Source organism: Xyrauchen texanus, chromosome 34, assembly GCF_025860055.1.
Source record: "Xyrauchen texanus isolate HMW12.3.18 chromosome 34, RBS_HiC_50CHRs, whole genome shotgun sequence".
In the NCBI taxonomy this organism is placed as follows: domain Eukaryota; kingdom Metazoa; phylum Chordata; class Actinopteri; order Cypriniformes; family Catostomidae; genus Xyrauchen; species Xyrauchen texanus.
Window position 1 is genome coordinate 31,091,752 of NC_068309.1, and position 22,457 is coordinate 31,114,208.

The 22,457-nt window shown below is 38.7% G+C and overlaps 2 protein-coding genes across 4 annotated transcripts; both read left to right on the forward strand.

The window, feature by feature from the left end:
• Positions 1-3,907, forward strand: LOC127627822 (uncharacterized). 2 transcript variants are annotated; one of them, XM_052104388.1, is made up of 9 exons: positions 2-573; positions 825-1,021; positions 1,258-1,329; positions 1,799-1,859; positions 1,965-2,015; positions 2,318-2,362; positions 2,442-2,506; positions 2,628-2,772; positions 3,587-3,907. In XM_052104388.1, the coding sequence occupies exons 3-9, from the start codon at positions 1,286-1,288 to the stop codon at positions 3,857-3,859; spliced, it is 684 nt and encodes a 227-aa protein (XP_051960348.1). In that variant the 5' UTR covers positions 2-573; positions 825-1,021; positions 1,258-1,285; the 3' UTR covers positions 3,860-3,907. The 2 variants fall into 2 exon arrangements, with proteins under 2 accessions (XP_051960349.1, XP_051960348.1); XM_052104389.1 differs by having other exon boundaries at positions 1-573; positions 825-1,329.
• A 2,393-nt stretch (positions 3,908-6,300) lies between these two features.
• Positions 6,301-13,408, forward strand: LOC127627913 (vesicle transport protein SEC20-like). Of its 2 annotated transcripts, none has more exons than XM_052104527.1 (6): positions 6,301-6,410; positions 6,622-6,719; positions 9,876-9,967; positions 10,067-10,168; positions 10,350-10,468; positions 12,287-13,408. In XM_052104527.1, the coding sequence occupies exons 2-6, from the start codon at positions 6,633-6,635 to the stop codon at positions 12,481-12,483; spliced, it is 597 nt and encodes a 198-aa protein (XP_051960487.1). In that variant the 5' UTR covers positions 6,301-6,410; positions 6,622-6,632; the 3' UTR covers positions 12,484-13,408. The 2 variants fall into 2 exon arrangements, with proteins under 2 accessions (XP_051960487.1, XP_051960486.1); XM_052104526.1 differs by having other exon boundaries at positions 6,307-6,410; positions 6,622-6,714.
• The last annotated feature ends 9,049 nt before the right edge of the window (positions 13,409-22,457 follow it).

Consider the following 22,457-nt stretch of genomic DNA (forward strand, 5'->3'; position numbering starts at 1 on the left):
AATGCTTTTATAAAATTATAAGCTTCATGTTTCTGTATTTTAAACCCTCCCAAAATTGGCCCCATTCACTTCCATTGTAAGTGCTTCAATCAAGTACTGATGCAATTAAATGTTTTTGAAACGGATTTCATGATATACCCAGAACTTCACTCTTCAGGCCACTGCATCGGGTCCAGAACCAGTCTGATCTCGTGAAATGTATCTGACTATGCCCACTTATTTTGCAAGACTAAACTCGTTATGAATAAGCCGTGAGGGTTGGGCCTGTCACTACTCGATCCGTACCGGAAACACGATTGGTACTGCGCATGTGCGAAAACTCATATTTGATGTCACTTCCTGTCATCGCTAACGTTTTTACGACAGTCTGCTCTACAGGTCGACTTTACTCTCACGATTTGTACTGCGCATGTGCTCGATTTATAGAATCGAGTTGGAGAGTGATTGATTTAAATATGGATTATTTTGTGTTGTATGTACAAATTCAAGAATTTCTCTTAAAAGGAGAAATTCCCGACAATCCCACAGAGCGTCGGAAGGTGAAACGGGCGTCTACGAATTTCACTATTAAAGGTAATGGATTTTATAAAGAAAAAAGAGAACTGACTGTCTGGAACAACCAGGGTCATGTGCTTAAGTCACAAATAGTGTTTAAAATATCTTATTAAGCTAATATATTAAGCTACGTTAACTGTACTTGTTCAGCTCACGTATCTGGGTGTTAATACATGGGTATTATAAAAAATAAAAAAAGTGAATATAATGTAGTTTATAATGTAGTCTTTTTACTTTTTCCAACTTTTTCTTTTTTCCTCTAAAAACAGACGACAGGCTCTTCTACATCGGTCCTAGTAGGCAGTACATGCGGCTAGTTGTCTTGTCAGAGGAAGAGAAGAGGTCTGTTCTAATGGAGTGCCACAATAACCCTGGGACTGGCAATCACAGTGGTGTCAGAGGCACTCAAAACAGGGTTATTGCTGGCTACTATTGGCCTACAATTATCCAGGATGTGAAAGAATGGGTAATGTACTACATTGGTGGTACTTTTACTTTCTTATTTTTCTTTTACTTTCTTTACAAGTATCTATGTTTAAGAATGTGTCTATAGTTAAGAATGTGTCTATTTTTGCCACCTCTGATTGTTCGATACCTCCTTGATTTAGAAGTTATATTTATTGTCATCACCAACTTGTCCATATATCCATCAACTGGATATTTTTCTAGACATTTTGTTAAAAAATTATTTTTGCTTTTTAGGTCAGATCTTGTCACCACTGCCAGTTGAATGACCCCATCAAGACTGTTGTGCCAGTCTTGCATTCCATTAAGGTACTGCGTACAATAATTTAGCATACTGATGAGATTAACAAGCTAGTCTCAAGCTTGTGTACAGTTTTCCCAGCATTTGGCTGATGCTAATTTTGCCATATTTAGGTTGAGACTAAAGATAATTCATTTACTGGCCTTGTTCCAGGCATGTTGTTTGGTTACATTTCCAAAAGGAGCCTCGTTCTCAGGCTTCAAGATCGTATAAGAGCCTCGTTCTCAGGCTTCAAGATCGTATAAGAGCCTCGTTCTCAGGCTTCAAGATCGTATAGGAGCCTTGTTCTGAGGCTTCAAGATTGTATAAGAGCCTCGTTCTCAGGCTTCAAGATTGTATAAGAGCCTTGTTCTCAGGCTTCAAGATCATATAGGAGCCTTGTTCTGAGGCTTCAAGATCGTATAAGAGCCTCGTTCTTAGGCTACAGAACTGATCATTTAATTACACGTTTATTTTGTGTTTTCTTTGGAATGCCAGACACATTGCAACCTTCACTGACCCAGGATCCTGGACTGAAAAAACAGGAAGAGACCTTGAGGTATGTTTTAAATGATGGAATTGTGTAAAGCTAATTTAAGTATGTATGTATACATGTTTAAACAAGCTATCAGTTTTTTTAAACTAACTGGATGCACTTTTCCAGTTTTTTCCTCAACAGTGTTCAGGGAATTCCTGTGGTGTCTGCATGCTGATGGTAAGAATGTTTAATTTGTCAAAGCTGTTAGATCATGGAGTGGTGGTGGTGGTGTAGTGGTCTAAGCACATAACTGGTAAGCTGGTAACCAGAAGGTAATCAGAAGGAATTAGGAATCAGCTGGTTTGAGCCCCACAGCCACCACCATTGTGTCCTTGAGTAAGGCACTTAACTCCAGGTTGCTCTAGGGGGATTGTCCCTGTAATTAGGGCTCTGTAAGTCGCTTTGGATAAAAGTGTCTGCCAAATGCATAAATGTAAATAATAAAATCAAAGTCTTACAGTGTTATTTGTATTTCACAGTATGCTCTCAGCACCTGTACATTATGTCCATTAACATTCACAGAGGTAAGCTGGATTTTCACACAAGTATGCCATCAAATTACTGGTATATGTCCAATTTTTATTTGTGTTTTTGTGTTTTTAGGAGGAGGTGCCATTGATTCGCCAGTGGTGGTGTATTCAGCTGATGGAGAGGTTTTGCCTAGAAGGGTATAACAGACTCTACAGATAAAATTTCAGTATCTTGGCTGTATTAAGTCACTGTTGGCAAAGTGATACTAGAAAGTTGTTTTACAAATACAGTGCATATACATTTACATATTTTCCAAAGTTATGGACAGAGATTTGCATACTGGACAGAAGAAGCATCCCAACTCCTTCAGGGAACCCTTGAGCCTGTCTTTAGGGTGTCCAAATCCACCACCACAAACCTGTTGCCCAGCAGAAGAGTTGTGGTTGAAGAGAACGCTGATAAGGTAAATGATTTTATTGTTCATATATCAAGCAGTGTCGTGGAAAATCACGATGAATCTCTCCAAGTTGTAAGAAAACTCTCGGAGTCTTGAGTTCCAGATGCCAAAGTTGTAGTTTATTGAACACCAACAAACATGAGTCCAGCCAGCTGTCTGTCCTGACTTTATCCTCCTAAGTTCTCAGTTATATACCTTTTGTTATCTTTTACCCACTATCTCTGACCAATGGGATTATTGCCCTTGTCTCTTTCCCTCGCCACCAATATGTTTTATTTCCTTCATTAATTAAATATTGGTGGAAAATTCCACACCTATCTATTTTTTAAAAAACATACATCAGCTGGTAACTCCACATATTTTGGACATATGTCATAGTTCATGGTAAGAACACATCAACTTAGAAACATTTGTGTAAGAGCCAAACCAGCCTTGTCCTCACCATACCTTTTACTTTTCACCTCCATTTCAGCAAACCCTTACAATGAGGCGGCCTTATTTGTTCCTTCACATTACCATTTGATTAATGAAAGAAAATACAAGCTCCAAAGCTATTTTAACTCATCAAGGCAAAACAGCATGCCAGGAACATATCATATAAGGGATATCTAGGAAATACATCAAGGATATATGTCAGAATACTGCTGATTAACAGAAATACATGCTGTTTTTAAAGGATTTTAAAGGAATACACCTGTTGTTCAAGGATAACAACCATAGCAGTTGCATGCATGCTTGCTCGATATATAGTTTAATTAGTTTACGTGCCATTTTTATATATATATATATATATATATATATCTATCCTTTATTTCACCAGGTGCAACAGCAGGCCATTGTAAAAGACCTTCATGCAGCTTGGCACTGGGTTCACAATCACAGAGACTTATTCCATGGGGATGTGAGAGTGCCTGCATTTCTGCAAATGAACAGGGATGAACAACAAAATGCCCTCAGGAAGGTCCTGGGGGGTGAATTCTCCAATACAAAGGATGAATTTTTGTTTATATTTCAGTGTCAAAAGGACATGGAAGTATTTTTGTCATACTGTGTTGATGAACAAGGCTTGAAGGTCAATGCCATGTTCCAGTGAGTGAGTCAGTGAGGGATGGAAGCAATTAATTAATGTATTAAATAAATTGAATGAATAAATAACTTTATCCTGTGTGTTTCTTAAATGCAGACATTTGTTAAAGTATGCTGAAATAAGTAGAACATATCTTTAGAAAATAAAATATTAAATGTAAAGAAATGCACACACACTTATAAACACATCTGTATTTCCCAAATGGGTTCTAACAAATGTAAACTATTCAGTTTAACAGCAGCCCTATGCACCCTATGTTCATGTCTTTTCTAAAGCCTGAGGTTTTTACCTCTTAATCTCAATACATGTGAATTACTTCTGATTAAAAAGAGTACGATACAATTTGTGGTATTTCAGTTAAAAGCTGTTACATATTTGGGTATACAAATAACCAAATATAACTATGCACTGCTAATTTGAACACAATTGTTACATAAACAATGAAGCGGCTTAATTGCGGGGCTGCAGAGAGACCTATCTTTGATTTAACAAAATTTAACAATCTTTGCTTGTTAAATCAGAGGGTCTGTCTCGCCTAATTAATGCCACTCAGGCATTGTACATTGATAAGCCCACGTGTAAAGTAATCAATGGGATATTAATTAAATTTTTATGGAAAAACAAATACCATTATTTGAAAAAGTCAGTGATACTAAATTCTCACAAAAAGGGTGGCTTAAACTTCATTGATTTCAGCTCACTAAATAACACAATTAAAAAAAACTGGCTTAATCGATTCCTTAACCCCACCTCTATTTGGAATATTTTCCCTCAGCTTGCCTTCTCACAACTTGGTGGTGCAATTTTTTTTTTTTTTATGTAATTATGGTATTCAATAAGTCCCTGTCAATCTATCTAACTTTCACCAACAAGTTCTTTTGGCATGGACTTTTGGCACTAAACTTTTCTCCTCATCTGTGTTACATATGGAACAATAGGAACATTCTATTTAAGAATAAATCTTTGTTCTATAATTACTGGTTCAGTAATGGAATATTTCATGTAAGACAGCTCTTTAATAATGAAGGTTTGCTTTTTAGGTATACTGAATTTATTTCAGAATATAACAGTTATGGATGCTATTCCATCTGGCTTACACATGATTTTCAAAAATAATACACACTCTTATGGGTTCATTACCCTCTCCTGAACCTGTAAGCACACCTATTGGTGTGATATGTTTCACTGAAAAAAAGGAAGGAATCATAAAATAAGAGCTCTATTCCTTGAGAACATTGTCTCTGCCCCTCCTATAATCTCATATTGGAATGGACTCTTTGATCATTTAAATTGGAAAAATATATGGTCTATGCAAAAAAGCAAAGTAAAACAAATATCTTTTTAATTCATTCATAATATTTACCCTGTCAAAAATTTCTTAAAGAAACATTTTAGATCTGATTTTGACACTAATTGCTCTTTTTGTCAGAATGACACTGAAACCTCTCTTCATTTGTTTTGGTCATGCATTTATTCTTTGCAACTTTGGGAAGATGTTAGTTTGTTTATCTAAAAATCTAAGTTTTTCAAAGAATCCTAAAACTGTTATTTTTGAATTTGTTGAAGCAGATCCAAATGCCTGCTTTATAATAAATGTAATTATTTGACTATGTAGATTTTATATTCATAAATGTAAATATTTTTAATTGTAAACCTATTTTTTTGGCATTCTTACAAGAGATAATACTTCACTTAACAAAAAAGCACTCAGAACATGTACAATTTGCACGGCCTACAAACATTTTAATTTAATTAATGTGTAATTTTCTTTTAATTTAAGTAATTCCCACTTTCTTTTTCTTTCTAGTTTATTATTTTAGTTACTTTTTAGTTTTGTTTCTGTTTTGAGTTTGGTAAAGTAGTTTCCTTAACTATTCTTATATTGCTGTTATTCTTTATATTTATATTTATTGTAGTGTATTAACTTTGTTGTACCACACTGTGAACTGAATGTTCACATTAAGCAATACAAATATATATATATATATATATATATTTCCATATATTTTATCAATTTAATTTGTGCCACATTTTAACCTTGAAATATATTTTACAAAAAAAGTGTATTTAAATTTTTTTTTTTATTATTAACAAGAAAAAAACATTCAAAACACTCGTAGGGGAGAAATAAGAAATATGCATCAATAGGAACAATACAATTATTGTCTTTATATCAAGAGAATCACTAGTTAAGCTATCTCCGGTACTGATCGGGTAGTGTCAAATAACTACTGTCTTTTTTTTTTCTTTTTTTTTTTTTTTTAAACTTAATAAAGTCATCTTTATTGCCAAAAAAAGGATACAAATCACAAGTGACTTATCAAAATATACATAACAATTTTCTCAAATAACTACTGTCTACAATTGCCGTAAATTGTTTCGACATACTTCAGACAGGAAGTAGACGCATTTTCGCACATGCGCAGTACCAATCGTGTGACAGGACCTTCTGACTTTCCGTATAACAACAAACATGGCGTCTTCCGCTGATGTACACGTCCGAATATGTGGCCAAGAAATTATTAAATACGATTTAGAAATCAAAGCTCTTATTCAGGTAGACTTAATTCTTTACAGAAACACATTCTCATGGTTTTATCCTCAATTCTGTCTTCAAGCTAACCGTAAAAACACAAATATATTGCCATAACTGTTGTTTTATGCTGTTCCATCTAATAACAGTACAGTGAGCATTATATGGAAACATTGAAGGTTGTTGTTTTACAAAAGTATGACTGAATAAAATGATACGATGATTTTTGTATCAGGACATCAGAGAATGTTCTGGGCCGCAGACAGTGCTGATGGATCTGAATGCCACGGTGAAGGAAAAGTTCAGTCAGTTAAGACAGAGAATACAGGTGAGGTACGGTCAACATTTTAAACGATCATATAATTCCTTTCATATTCCTTAACAAATTTACCATGACAATCCTAGTTAGCTAAACCATACCATTGTTTGTACAGTTATTGTTACATATCTGAAATATTAAGATAATGCAGGATCTCCTTCAAACGTGAAGCTTTTAAGAATCATTGTCATTTTATTTATTTAACTACGGAAAAAAGAAAGAAAGAAAGAAAGAAAGAAAAGAAAAATCCTTTTTTGGAAGACTGTTTTTACCATGGGATTTGTTTGTAAGCTATAATTGTATAATATCGATTATAATAGCATAATAATAATAATTGGATAATTGGTAGAATAATAATATAATAACAATAGTTTGACATTTTATAGTATTATAAATAATATATGTATTCTAAATACTTAATATTTATATTCTTATTTAGCATATCATTGTTTTTGATAACTTGTATTTGTTTTAGTTTAAAGGGATAGTTCAACCAAAAATGAAATTTCTCTCATCATTTACTCACCCTCATGTCGTCCCAGATGTGTATGACTTTCTTTCTTCAGCTGAACCCAGATTTTAAGAAGAATATCTCAGCTCTGTAGGTCCATACAATGCAAGTGAATGGTGATCAGAATTTTGAAACTCCAAAAATTACAGAAAGTCAGCATAACCGTAATCCATATGACTCCAGTTGTTTAATATATGTCTTCAGAAGTGATTTAATCACTTTGGGTAAGAAACAGATAAATATTTTAATAGTTTTTTTTACTTTAAATCTCCACTTTCACTTTCAGAATGTGAAAGTGAAAGTGGCGATTTATAGTAAAATGACTTAAATATTGATCTATTGAATCACCTTCACCTATCATATTGTTTCAGAAGATATGGATTTAACCACTTGAGTGTTATTGATTACTTTAATTCTGCTTTTATGTGCTTTTTGGAGCTTTAAAATCTTGGTCACCATTCACCAACAGAGCTGAAATATTCTTCTAAAATACATCAATATGTGTTACTTTCTGCTGAACAAAAACAATTTTTTTTAGATGGCACGAGGGTGAGAAAATGATCAGAGAATATTAATTTTAGGGTGAACTATCCATTGAAGGTTTCATTGTCAATCAATACTGTTGTTTGTATTTTGCTATTCATAACAATACATTTTACATTAATTTAACAATTACAATTTTTTTAGCAAATGTAAAAAAAATTATTAGTATATGTGTGTGTATATATATATGTAAAATTACACATACAGTATCTCACAAAAGTGAATACACCCCTCACATTTTTGTAAATATTTGATATCATTTCATGTGACAACACTGAAGAAATTACACTTTGCTACAATGTAAAGTAGTGAGTGTACAGCTTGTATAACAGTGTAAATTTGCTGTCCCCTCAAAATAACTCAACACACAGCCATTAATGTCTAAACCACTGGCAACAAAAGTGAGTACACCCCTAAGTGAAAATGTCCAAATTGGGCCCAATTAGCCATTTTCCCTCCACGGTGTCATGTGACTCGTTACTGTTACAAGGTCTCAGGTGTGAATGGGGAGCAGGTGAGTTAAATGTGGTGTCATCGCTCTCACACTCCCTCATACTGGTCACTGGAAGTTCAACATGGCACCTCATTGCAAAGAACTCTCTGAGGATCTGAAAAAAATAATTGTTGCTCTACATAAAGATGGCCTAGGCTATAAGAAGATTGCCAAGACCCTGACACTGAGCTGCAGCACGGTGGCCAAGCCCATACAGCGGTTTAACAGGACAGGTTCCACTCAGAACAGGCCTCGCCATGGTTGACCAAAGAAGTTGAGTGCACATGCTCAGCATCATATCCAGAGGTTGTCTTTGGGAAATAGACGTACGAGTGCTGCCAGCATTGCTGCAGAGGTTGAAGGGGTGGGGGGTCAGCCTGTCAGTGCTCAGACCATACACCGCACACTGCATCAAATTGGTCTGCATTGCTGTCGTCCCAGAAGGAAGCTGCTTCTAAAGATGATGTACAAGAAAGTCTGCAAACAGTTTGCTGAAGACAAGCAGACTAAGGACATGGATTACTGGAACCATGTCCTGTGGTCTGATGAGACCAAGATAAACTTATTTGGTTCAGATGGTGTCAAGCGTGTGTGATGTAAACCAGGTGAGGAGTACAAAGACAAGTGTGTCTTGCCTACAGTCAAGCATGGTGGTGGGAGTGTCATGGTCTGGGGCTGCATGAGTGCTGCCGGCACTGGGGAGCTACAGTTCATTGAGGGAACCATGAATGCCAACATGTACTGTGATATACTGAAGCAGAGCATGATCCCCTCCCTTTGTAGACTGGGCCGCAGGGTAGTATTCTAGCATGATAACGACCCCAAACACACCTCCAAGACGACCATTGCCTTGCTAAAGAAGATGAGGGTGAAGGTGATGGACTGGCCAAGCATGTTTCCAGACCTAAACCCTATTGAGCATATATGGGGCATCCTCAAACGGAAGGTGGAGGAGCACAAGGTCTCTAACATCCACCAGCTCCGTGATGTCGTCATGGAGGAGTGGAAGAGGACTCCAGTGGCAACCTGTGAAGCTCTGGTGAACTCCATGCCCATGAGGGTTAAAGCAGTGCTGGAAAATATTGACACTTTGGGCCCAATTTGGAAATTTTTCACTTAGGGGTGTACTCACTTTTGTTGCCAGCGGTTTAGACATTAATTGCTGTGTGTTGAATTATTTTGAGGGGACATTTACACTGTTTACACTGTTATACAAGCTGTACACTCACTACTTTACATTGTAGCAAAGTGTCATTTCTTCAGTGTTGTCACATGAAAAGATATAATCAAATATTTACAAAAATGTGAGGGGTGTATTCACTTTTGTGAGATACTGTATGTATATATATATATATATATATATATATATATATATATATATATATATATATATATATATTAGTTTAAATAAATGTAAAAGACTTTTTCTTAGTGGAAAAATTGCAACACATAATCTCTTTTATGATAAACTCTGAAAACATCTGTAGTAAATATTACCCCAGAACAGAATTCTGGCTTTATACAATGAAACATGCTCATTGGAATTATCATTGCTGATAGTAACACAATTTTGCTCAAGGATTTCCATGGCAACTAACAAAAATAAACATGTTTCCTTAAAAGGACATGGAGCAGATGGCTAAAGAACAAGACAGAGAGACAGACAAGCAAGCTATCTTGAGTGAAACTGAAGGCCATCGGAAGCAGATGTTAAGGTTAGAGAAACAATAAATAGTTTGGTTTGCATTGGGTATAATCTTTTTCTTATAACTTTGTAGTTATATTTTAAAATATAATCACTACCTCTGTTTCAGTAACCAGATGGCATGGAGAAAGGCCAATCTGGCCAGTAAGCTGGCCATTGATAACCTGGAGAAAGATGAACTGCTTCAGGGGGGTGACTCTTTGAGACAGCGGTAAATTACACTGCTTACAGCTGCTGTTGTTGGATCAGTCATGCTAGTGAAACTGTTCTTCACATTCTGACTGTACATTATCCCACTTGTTACATCAATAAGAATCAAGGATTCCAGAGACCCGTTAAATAAATTAATTTAGTTTACAATTATTAAATTCATCATGTTGCTTTGGATTCAGGAAAGCCACTAAGGAGAGTCTTGTGCAGACTTCCAGTGACATCACAGAGAGTCTGATGGGCATCAGTCGTATGATGGCACAGCAGGTGCAGCAGAGTAAAGAGACCATCGGCACTTTAGGTAAAAGAGTCTATACACTCCATGCCATAGGGCCCAATATCATGCATTATTCTAGCATGACATTTCGTATATATGGAAAAAATTAACTGCTAGATATGAAATGCTTAAAAAAATAAAAATCAGAATTTAACAATGAGTTTAAGTAACACTATTAAAGAATCATTCTAAAAAAAAATCTGTCATCGTTTACTCGCCCTCATTTCATTCCAAACCCATATGCTGAACTGAGGTAATTCTCACATGAGCATTAAATAGGATGTCTGAAATAATTGTAAACAGAATAATCAAGACATATTTCATTTCTTTTTGGAACATTTTTTTTGGAGCATGTCCAGAAAATTTTTAATTACCACAACATATTTAACCCTGGCCAAAAATCTGAGAAGCTGAGGATTTTGAAAAATAATGAAAATGTTTTGAACTTTACATGTCAAAAGTTCTAAAAAAAAAAAAAATCATTATGCACCAAATTTGCTTAAGGGTAAACTATTTTTCTCTCTACAGAAACACAAACCAATTCGCACTTTTATTTCTTTTTTTTCCCCCTCAGATTAATCCAATATATATTTTTTAATAATATGTGTCTAATGCTTGACATCTAGATGGACATATCTAAATGTGACATTTAATAATTGTTATATTAATTCTTAAGGTATTAATACATGTTTTAGTAATAAGTTGCAGTAATGAGAATTATTTCTAATTTATAGTTAAAAAGAATTCGAACTTAGATAATCTTTACCTCTTTTTCTCACACATACAGTGGCAAGAAAAATTATGTGAACCCTTTGGAATTACTTGCGTTTTTGGATACGTATGTCTTAAAATCTGGATTGATCTTCATCTAAATTAGAATAATGAATAAACACAATCTTTTTTAATTAATAACACACATTTTATATATTTCTGTATTTGTCTTGTAAATATTAAATACGTCATTTAAACATTCACAGTCTATAAATGGAGACGATTTAGTTCTATGGCTACTCTCTCTAGAAGTGGCTGTCCAGACAAGATGACTCAAAAGGCACACTGCAGAATGCTTAATGAGGTAAAAAATTTAAGATTTGAAGGAATCATAGGAACTGGTTAACATCTCTGTTCATGAGCCCAGATCTTAACCTAATAGAGATGCAGTGGAATGACCTCAAAAGAGCTGTTCACACCAGATATACAAAGAATATGTCTGAGCTGAAGCAGTTCTGTAAGGAAGAATGGTTCAAAATTCCCTCTGAAAATTGTGCAGGTCTAATCCGCACTGTGAATGTTTAAAGTGATGTTTTTAATAAAGACATGAAAGATAAGAATTGTTTTTGTGTTGTTAGCTTAAACACATTGTGTTTGTCTATACTTGTGACTTTGATGACCAATTAATTCAGAAAACCAGCAAATTCCAAAGGGTTCACATACTTTTACTTACAACTGTATAAATGACCAAACAACAACGCACACAAAATTATTTTAATATCCTTGCGATTTGCGAAGCCATATGAACATTTCAGTATGTTCCTCTCACAAAGCTAATGTGTAGCTTCAGAAGCTAATGTGTAGCTTCTTATGGTGTTTTTTGTCCTTTTTAATACTTAAAAGATGTGGTCACTAAGCTCTCTTTGTATGGAAAAGAGCTGTGTAAAGATAGTTTAACAATTAATTGTTTTACAATAATAATAACAACAGTAAACAGATTTGAAATGACATAAGGGTGAGTAAGTAATGACAGAATATTTTTGAATTCTGGGTGGACTATTCCTTTAAAATGGTGGGGACTATTGTGTTTTACATGTTTGCATTTATTTTCTCCAATGCCTCCATTTCCAGCTACATCTTCAAGGACTGTGCAAGAGACGAATGATGAGTTTAAGTCTATGACGGGCACCATCCATTTGGGGAGGAAGCTCATCCTAAAATACAATCGGCGCGAACTAACCGACAAACTGCTGATCTTTTTAGCTCTCGCTCTGTTTCTGGCAACTGTGCTCTACATCCTGAAAAAGAGACTCTTTCCTTTTATTTAGTGGAAAAGGAAACTCAACCCACTTTTTTCCATAACTCACTCGTGAAGGTTTCAACCCAATTTGACTCACATTTATCACAGCAGACCTGGCATGAACTTCAAAATAACTTCTGTGGATGAAGAATTCCCTGCCAGGGGAGTTGCTGAGCAAATGAAATCTTTTGCATACAAAATATATGTAAGTATTTAGTCCATATTAACTGGCTTGAAAATTCTCTAGGACAATAAGACAGGACATTAAAGTGGTATTATAAAATTTTAGGTGCAGAAATTAGAATGAGATTTTCAAGAGGAAATAAGTGCAGATACGGCAGCATTTTCATTTCCAATATTAGTATTAACGATTACGTTTCCATTTCATTTGCATGTTTTTAGCTTTTGTGAAAATATTGTAATATCTGTAAACAACTTTGTTGTTTGGGTAAGAGTAGAATGTTTTGATCTCAGGTTAATTCTGTAATATTCCAGACCCTGATGGGTAACCTCTGCATAAACTTCAGAAAAACCTTGCTGCAAGATGTCTGTGCCTTATGAACTTAACAAAGATGCTGCCACTTCTTGTAATAGTTGCGTAAATACTTAATGTCCTGTATATATCACATTAGAATTTAAAGAAAATTATTTAAAAATGTAAAACTAGGGTTTTAATCACATCGAAACTTGTCAAGAACATGTCCAGGTCACATTTCACTCCCCCAAAAATGTTTTGCTTAAAGAAAATAAGTATATTTTAGGATTAGTAAGATTAAAATTAGCAGTGCTCTTAATGCAATAAAAATGTAATTTATATATATATATATAATTTTTTTTCCATTATTGTATTGCAGAAAAAATTATATATAAAACATTATATATATTAATTGTAAATAATTTAGTATTTGTTGCACTTGTATTACAGTTGTATAATTGAATTAATTAAATGTTCTATATTACAGTGGATGCATTATTACGGTAATGACAAAGGGTGTGTATATGTGTGTGTGTGTGTGTGTGTGTGGGTGGGGTTACTACACAAGTGATTATTTTCCATTAAATGTCACACTTTATAGACTGGATATAAATTGTAAATGGAAACTGAGCATTATTTTAGAATTCATCCTGTTCATTACATTCATTAGCTACAGAGTGCCTGTTTGGGGCTGTACAAGGCCCTTCATGCTTATCTGTGTACTGAACCACTAGGGGGTGTAGTATCACCATCACTTTTTTTTCTTCTTTAATTTGTATGACTAGATTTGAACCAGAAGTTGACTTCAAATTGAGCTTTTTGTTTAAGGATGTGTGTGTGTGTATGAGATAATCCACGGCTAGGTGTGTGTTAAATTATTTTAAATGCATGACGCAGAGGTGAAGAGCCACCGACGCAAAGCGGAGCCACCTTAGCTGCCACCCTAAAAATGAGGTTTGACACCCCAACTCGGACCCCGCTCGCATACTGGAGACGGTGTGCAACGGCTGTCACGCAGGGTCCATAACATTCCACCCGTGTCTGGTAAGACACAGCAATGTTCCGCCTCAGTAGACAATTGCAGTTTCTAGGCATGATCATGATTTCAAGCTCGATTACACTTTTTAGATTAAAAATCATAATTATGAGTGAGTATCCCAAAATTTTGACTTTGTCATAATTTTGATTTTTACATTATAAATATGACGGACATAAATTACTTTTAATCTAATAATTATGACTTTTAATCAAGCAATTATGACTTACCAAAGCACAGTTCTTTTTTCAGTCATGAATGTTCTAATTCAAATTAAGTGAAAATAAGGTACAATTCTTGTGAATTCTTTTTAATACATTTTTTTATATGAATACACTTGATTACTTTGATACAAATAAAAATTTAAGTAATTGATAAACAAAATAACAGTTAAAGAACAAAAATAAATAGTACAATCATTTATATAAAAATGACTTGGATAACGACTTTATATAATGGCTGCAATGAAGTTGATTTAAAAATAAAAGACCACATGCTAATTGTCATGCATTACTTTGGAGAAATTAAAATAAATGTAAAACATTTAGTTTCCAAGTTGCCTTGTGAAAATATGGGGACACATTCTACTGTTTTATGCAATCTATTATACATATACAGTACAGTATATCAGTATAGGTGCATGTTAAAGAAATGAGGTAGGTCCAAAATCAATGCTCTGCCTATTACATCATGTTTTAAATGTAACTGTACTCTTTCTAGGAAGGCATAGTTTCATCAAATGTCTAAGCATGAAAATCTGATATAATATATATTAGATATACGTTGCATTGCCTTGGCGACAGAAACATTGCAGTTGACTGAGATTGAGCACCTCTGCTGCATGAAACACATGTCATATAAGAGCTTATTTCTGCTGCTTTAAGGCTGTACCTGTTTTGTGCCCTATAATTCCACGGTAGTCAATGGATGAATCTCACAAGACCTGTCCAGTTGATGTCTGGGTGAGTCATATGTCATCCCAAAATCAAACGTAAGGGATAAGACACTATACTTTGCTTATAGAAAAGTAGGCCTGGTTTAAGAACCAGTAAGATTGTGATATTATTTTCCTGACAGCTTCTCATTAGAGTAATGCAAAAAGGTCTCATTCTCATAACTGTAGTGTAAAAAATTATAATAATTACATATTATTTAGAGAAATGTTCTGGGTTTAATACAACTTGAGATCAATTTGCAGAATTTGTGGCATAATGTTGATTTCCACAAAAAAATTATTTTGACTCGTCCTTTATTTAAAAAAAAGCTAAAGTTGCAGTTACAGTGAGGCACTTACAATTGAAGTCAATGGGGCCAGTCCACAAATACAATAAACACTGTTTCAAAAGTATAGCCACAAGACATAAAAATTACTCAAGTTAATATGATTTTAGCATGATAAGATGTGTAAAGTAAACACTGTGTAAAGTTATATCCAAAACCAGGGTTACAGAGGTTGCCACCATGACAACACAGTTGTAATATTGGATATAACGTTACACAGAAGAGGTTAGTAAGTGATTTTATCATACTAAAATCATGTTAACATGCATATTGTTTGTGGCAATACTTTTGAAATAGTGGGTCTGTTCCAAAACTTAAGTGAGCATCCTCCGGAGGCAGCATTTTTAGACACGATAGGCACGCTTCCGATACGAAGGCTGTTCCAATAATTAAGGTATCTTCATTATGTTGCCTCTTGAGATCTCTCGTTTTGGACAAATTTTAAGGTAGCATCATATGAATCCTCCCGCGGGGAATAAAATAAATCCAAGATGGTGGACTGTGGCAAGGAAGAGGGCGTGGCCAGGCCGTGAGGATGCACGGCCAGCGCTGAATCATCCTAATCAGCTGGGAGGGGGATAAGTATGTGCCAGAGATGCCAGTTTGGGAGAGAGAGACACACGTGTCTGTGTGTGCATTAAGGTTTTGTTGCACTGTTTAAATCTGAGTTTGAAATTAAAGTTGATCGTTCACTCCAGTTCCCGCTTCCTCCTTGGTAGGGAAGGCTGATTCTGCCACACGGACGACGCAAGATAAATTTTTATAATATACATAATCCATTCAATACTGAAATGTATTCAAAATTACTATTTTACCCCAAATCTGTGTTTGCTATAAGTATTTATGCTCAGAGTTTCACGTTGTTCTTTTCGTGTCACCTGTATTGAAATCAGTTGCGAATCGAGTCTCGCGTGCTTTGTTTGTGAGGAGAGCTACTTGAATGATGCTGTCTATGAAGAGCGTTCCAAATCGGTGTCTTATGAGGCATCATTTCAGTAAGGATGCTGCCATAGAAGACTCTCTAAGTTTTGGAACAGACTCAAGGGCGTAGCAGCCAGGGGGGACGTGGGGGACACAAAGTGATTCGGTCACCACACTTTTCCAAGCTAAAACAATACTGAGTCCAAATGGTGGATTTGTATTCAGTAGTCTTTGTGTTTTGTTACTTTGGGATGACTGAGCAACCATCCAGCCAATCATAGGTGAGTTTCATGAGCCGAAACAACTCTTACGTAAAAGGTTGTCAGTCAGACAGTCTAATCAATGCTGCTCCATTCTCATTTCTACTTAGTTGCTTTCAACAATGCTCATTTATCCATGTTCATTTATCTGCATTGATGAGATGAAGAACACACAAATGAGAGTTATTTATCGGCATATCGTTCTTGACTGGCAGCATTACATGAAATTCACTGTAGAAAAAACAAAACAAAAGGACAATCCTTCCTTTAAGCACACATTGTAAGTGTCACGAACATTGAGAGCGCCTCCCCCTCCAGCCGTCGGAGATCAGATTCGCTGGAGTTTTGATTATAGACTACATTTCCCATGAGCCCACATGCCTAGGTCTGATTACACCCCAGATGTTCCCTGTTTACCTTCCCCTATTTAATCAGCTCGTTTACTCACACTCTTTGCGAAGTCTTGTTTTGCTCCGGCTACAATTCCAAGCGTTTATTCCTGGTTGTCATTCTGTCTATTGTGTACCGACCCAGCTCTGTTCCAGTTTCACGATTGTTTGCCGCCTGCCCTATATTACCTTTGCCTGTTTAAGTTTATTGATTGCTTGCTGCCTGCCCTCACGTTCATACTGCCTGCCTTCTACATTCCTGTTTGCCCGTGTTTTACCATTGCCTGTATCACTACTGAGGTTTCATTAAATTACTGCTTATGGATCCCAACCTGCCTGCGTCTGCGTTACAGAAGACTTCGCCAAACACCAATCCAGCAGTAATCTCCCGCATGGCAGAAGAGCTCACGACTCAATCGAATCTCTTAACAACGCAACAACACCAGCTCGCTCGACTTACGTCAGCTGTCGAAGAGATGATGCGCTCCATGCAAGCGCAGCCCCAGTCTGTCTCTTCTTCAGCGCCCGCAGTACCTCAAGCCAGCGCGGCTGACACCACAGTTCCGCACTTCAGACTACGCACTCTCCTTTCGTACCCTTGCTGCACAAACCGGCTGGGTCGAAGCAACTCACAAACTACTCTTTCGTCAGGGCTTAAACACTGAACTCCAGTCTGAAATGGCCTGCCGCGATGAGGGTGTGTCACTCGACCAATTCATCGACCTGGCAATCCGAGTGGACAACCTCATCCATTCCAGATGCCCGAGTTGTTGGTCCCCGCCTTACCTCTGCTATGTTCTCGACGAACGACACAGCGGGACCCATGCAGGTTGATCGCACACACCTCTCACCCGAAGAACGAGAACGCCGCTTCTCCAATCGCCTCTGCCTCTACTGCGGCCGGGCTGGACATCAATGCGCCAATTGCCCGACACGCCCATCACAAATGCCACGCCCCGGGGGAAGTCTATTAATTTCTTCTACCTTGTCTGGAACCTGCCTCGAAGTACCTGTAAAGCTTACCTACCTTTCGAACAGTACTGACACTCATGCCCTGATAGATTCCGGAGCGGCGGACAACTTCATTGATGAGAGTTTCTGTGAACATTACCAAATTCCCCTGATCGCTTGTAATCCTCCCTTGACAGTGGCGGCGCTAGATGGTCGGCCTCTGGGATCCGGCAGAGTGTGCTTCTCCACCTGCAACATCACCCTGCAGGTGGGCTTACTACACTCGGAAACTATACGATTCTTCGTCATCAACTCCCCTCGCAACTCCGTAATCCTTGGTTTTCCCAGGCTCCGAATGCACAACCCACAAATTTCCTGGCAAGAAGGGCAAATATCTCAGTGGGGCCCGGGCTGTTCCACGCAATGTCTGCGAGTAGTCCGACCTATCACCGTGGGTACTACCCACGCTAGTAAGAACCCAGACACATTCCCTGTGATACCCCATACATACACTGATCTCAGAGAGGCCTTCAGCAAGTCCAAGGCTGCACTACTCCCACCCCACCGCTCCAGCGATTGCGCCATTGAGCTCAAGCCCGGCGCCACACCCCCTGTTGGTAGAATTTACCCCTTGTCCGAACCAGAGTCTCTTGCTATGAAGTCCTACATCGAAGAGGAACTTGCCAAGGGCTTTATCCGTCCCTCCACTTCTCCAGCGGCAGTGGGGTTTTTCTTCATTAATAAGAAAGATGGCTCCCTACGTCCTTATATTGATTATCGTGGCCTTAATGATGTTACCATAAAATTCCGATATCCTCTACCACTCGTTCCCTCCGCCCTAGAACAACTGAGATTGGCAAAATTCTACACCAAGCTGGACTTACGAAGCGCCTATAATTTAATTTGCATTCGGGAGGGGGACGAATGGAAGACCGCATTTTCTACCACCTCTGGCCACTATGAATATTTGGTCATGCCTTTCAGCCTTTCCAACAGCCCCTCTGTGTTCCAGTCCTTAATCAATGACATCTTCCGGGACATGCTCAATAGGTGTCTGATCGTTTACATCGATGACATCCTGATTTACTCCGACTCCCTTGAAGAACACATTGCCCAAGTCAGAACGGTACTGAAACGCTTGATCCAACACCAGCTATACGCCAAGGCAGAGAAGTGTGAGTTTCTCCTAAGAGCAGTTTCCTTCCTCGGCTATGTTATCAGCCCGGAAGGGGTGGCCATGGACAGCAGCAAGGTCCAATCCCTCCTAAACTGGCCTCAACCTAACACTGTTAAAGAGCTCCAACGTTTCCTGGGATTCGCCAACTTTTATCGGAGGTTCATCAGGAACTTCGGTACTGTTGCCTCACCGCTCACTGCTCTGGTCAAATAGGGACAAACCAAACTTCACTGGTCCTCCGACTCTCTTCGGGCCTTCCATCAGTTGAAGGAGCGCTTCACCTCAGCTCCCATCTTACATCACCCCGACCCTGATATCCCGTTCGTGGTAGAGGTTGACGCGTCCAACACAGGCATTGGAGCCATCCTTTCTCAATGACAAGGTAACCCACCTAAGTTATTCCCCTGTGCTTTTTACTCCCACAAACTTTCTCCTTCCGAGCAAAACTACGACGTCGGCAACCGGGAACTCCTGGCTATGAAAGCCGCTCTAGAGGAATGGCGACACTGGTTGGAGGGGGCCAGACACCCATTTCAGGTCTTTACCGATCATCGCAACTTAGAATACCTTCGCTCTGCCAAGATACTCAACCCCAGACAGGCAGATGGGCCTTATTCTTCACCTGCTCCAACTTCTCGATTTCCTACCTACCCGGCTCCAAGAATGTCAAGGCCGACTCCCTCTCTCGACAGCACGAAGCCACACCTCAAATCTCCTCCAATGATCCTATAATTCCTCCCGGGTTGGTTCTTGCTCCCATTCAGTGGGACATCATGTCAGACATCACTCAGGCCCACACCTCCGCCCCTCCTCCTCCCGAATGCCCACCCAACCGGACATTTGTACCCCACAGTTTGTGGGAGAGGGTAATTTGTTGGGTACATGACGCTCCACATTCCGGGCACCCAGGCACCACAGCTACAGTTCGCCTGCTTCGGAACCGCTTCTGGTGGGAGACTCTGTTGGAGGATACCACCGACTTCGTCAATAAGTGTCAGACCTGTAACATTGCCAAGACACCCAAAGAGGCACCAGCTGGCCTACTGCAACCATTACCCATACCTCGACGTCCCTGGTCACACATCGCCGTAGACTGTCACCGATCTACCCAGTTCTCAACATTACACCACGATCCTCACTGTCATCGATCGGTTCTCCAAGGCTTGCCAGCTTATTCCTCTACCCAAGCTACCCACTGCCCTCGAGACCGCTGAACAGCTCTTCCAGTACGTCTTTCGCTATTATGGTCTCCCAGAGGACATCGTTTCGGACCGGGGTCCCCAATTCACGTCCAGTGTATGGAAAGCCTTCTTTCGTCTCCTAAATATTAATGTCAGTCTCACCTCAGGCTATCACCCGCAGTCCAATGGCCAGATTGAACGCTTGAATCAGGAAATAACCAGATTTCTCCGAACATACTGTCACCATAATCAGTCGGACTGGAGTCGTTACCTCCCGTGGGCAGAGTATGCTCAAAACTCTCTACTCAAACCATCAACCAACTTAACTCCCTTCAAATGCATCCTGGGATACCAGCCCCCCCTGTTTCCCTGGTCCGGCGAACCTTCGGAGGTCCCCGCAGTAAACGACTGGCTTCAGCGCAGTGAGGCGGTATGGGACCAGGCCCACGTCCACCTACAACGGGCAGTGAATCGCTCCAAGGAACAAGCTGACCGTCATCGTCACCCTGGTCCCAACTACGCTCCTGGCCAATGGGTCTGGCTCTCCACCCGGGATCTCCGTCTTTGCCTTCCCTGCAAAAAACTCTGTCCTAGGTATGTGGGCCCCTTTAAGATTCTCAGACAAATTAACCCAGTTTCTTTTCGTTTACAACTTCCCACTAACTATCGCATTTCTCCCACTTTTCATGTCTCACTGCTCAAACCGGCTGATGGTCCGAGGGCTGAGGAGGAGATGAGTTCCACGCCCCCTCCCTTGATTGTGGGAGGCGAGGAAGCTTTCTTGGTGCGGACCTTGCTTGACTCCAGACGACACCGAGGTCAGATCCAATACCTGGTGGATTGGGAGGGGTACGGTCCGGAGGAAAGATCCTGGGTAAATACCAATGACATCCTCGATCCTAATCTCATCGCAGAGTTCCACCAGACCAATCCGGAGAGACCGGCCCCTCGACCCCGGGGGAGACCTCGACGCAGGTCGCATCCTCGCGTCCGGAGCCGCTCACAGGGGGGGAGGGCTCTGTCACGAACATTGAGAGCGCCTCCCCCTCCAGCCGTCGGAGATCAGATTTGCCGGAGTTTTGATTATAGACTACATTTCCCATGAGCCCACATGCCTAGGTCTGATTACACCCCAGCTGTTCCCTGTTTACCTTCCCCATTTAATCAGCTCGTTTACTCACACTCTTTGCGAAGTCTTGTTTTGCTCCGGCAACAATTCCAAGCGTTTATTCCTGGTTGTCATTCTGTCTGTTGTGTACCGACCCAGCTCTGTTCCAGTTTCACGATTGTTTGCCACCTGCCCTATATTACCTTTGCCTGTTTAAGTTTATTGATTGCTTGCTGCCTGCCCTGATCTTCTGCCTGCCCTCACGTTCATACTGCCTGCCTTCTACATTCCTGTTTGCCCGTGTTTTACCATTGCTTGTATCACTACTGAGGTTTCATTAAAATTACTGCTTATGGATCCCAACCTGCATGCGTCTGCGTTACAGTAAGTGCCGTTTATATTTATATTTAGTTTGTATAGTGTTAAATATGTCGACAGATCTGTAGACACGTTTTTTTTTATACATGAAAATGTACAGATGTTATTGAAACTCATAATAATTATTATAAGACAATTATTGTTGTCTTTTGATAAAAGTCATGCTCAGCAGCTCATAAACTGTAGGGAAATTATAGATTTGCTTATAATGCATAAAAAATACTAAAGTATCTTTGTAGGTCTGTAGACATACATATTTTAAAGGATTACATTTTTCTTTTGATCATTGATTCAGTGACAAACTCACACTTTCACACAAGACATCACCAAAATGCCTCACTTTAACTGCAATTTTTGCAACATTATGCCGCAACTGCTTGTATTGAACCCAGAACATTACTTTCATTTGTCAAATATTTACACAGCACAGTAGTATTTGTCGTAATGCCTTTGGGGTGACCTGGGCATATTTTTGTAAGATTCACACAAATTCATGGAATGATGTCATCTCAAATAACACAAATTTGTATTATTTAATAATTAATCTGAATCACAACCAGACAGACTCCATCTAAGCATTCTGAAACATCTGCACTTAGTCCACAGATTACAAGCACATTTCAGGGGTGATATACCCCTGAAATATTGCAAAATCTGTTAAATATTGTTGTACCAGTTCATGTTACACAAAATGACTAATAAAACAAACCAAAACACACGTAGCATACTGACCAATGGCAGCTCTCTACTGTAACATCACCTGGAAATACCCTGTCATCACTGGTACTCTTAAGGGCTTTTCACACCAGGGTTATTCCCTGGGTTAATGTAATCCTGGTGTATCT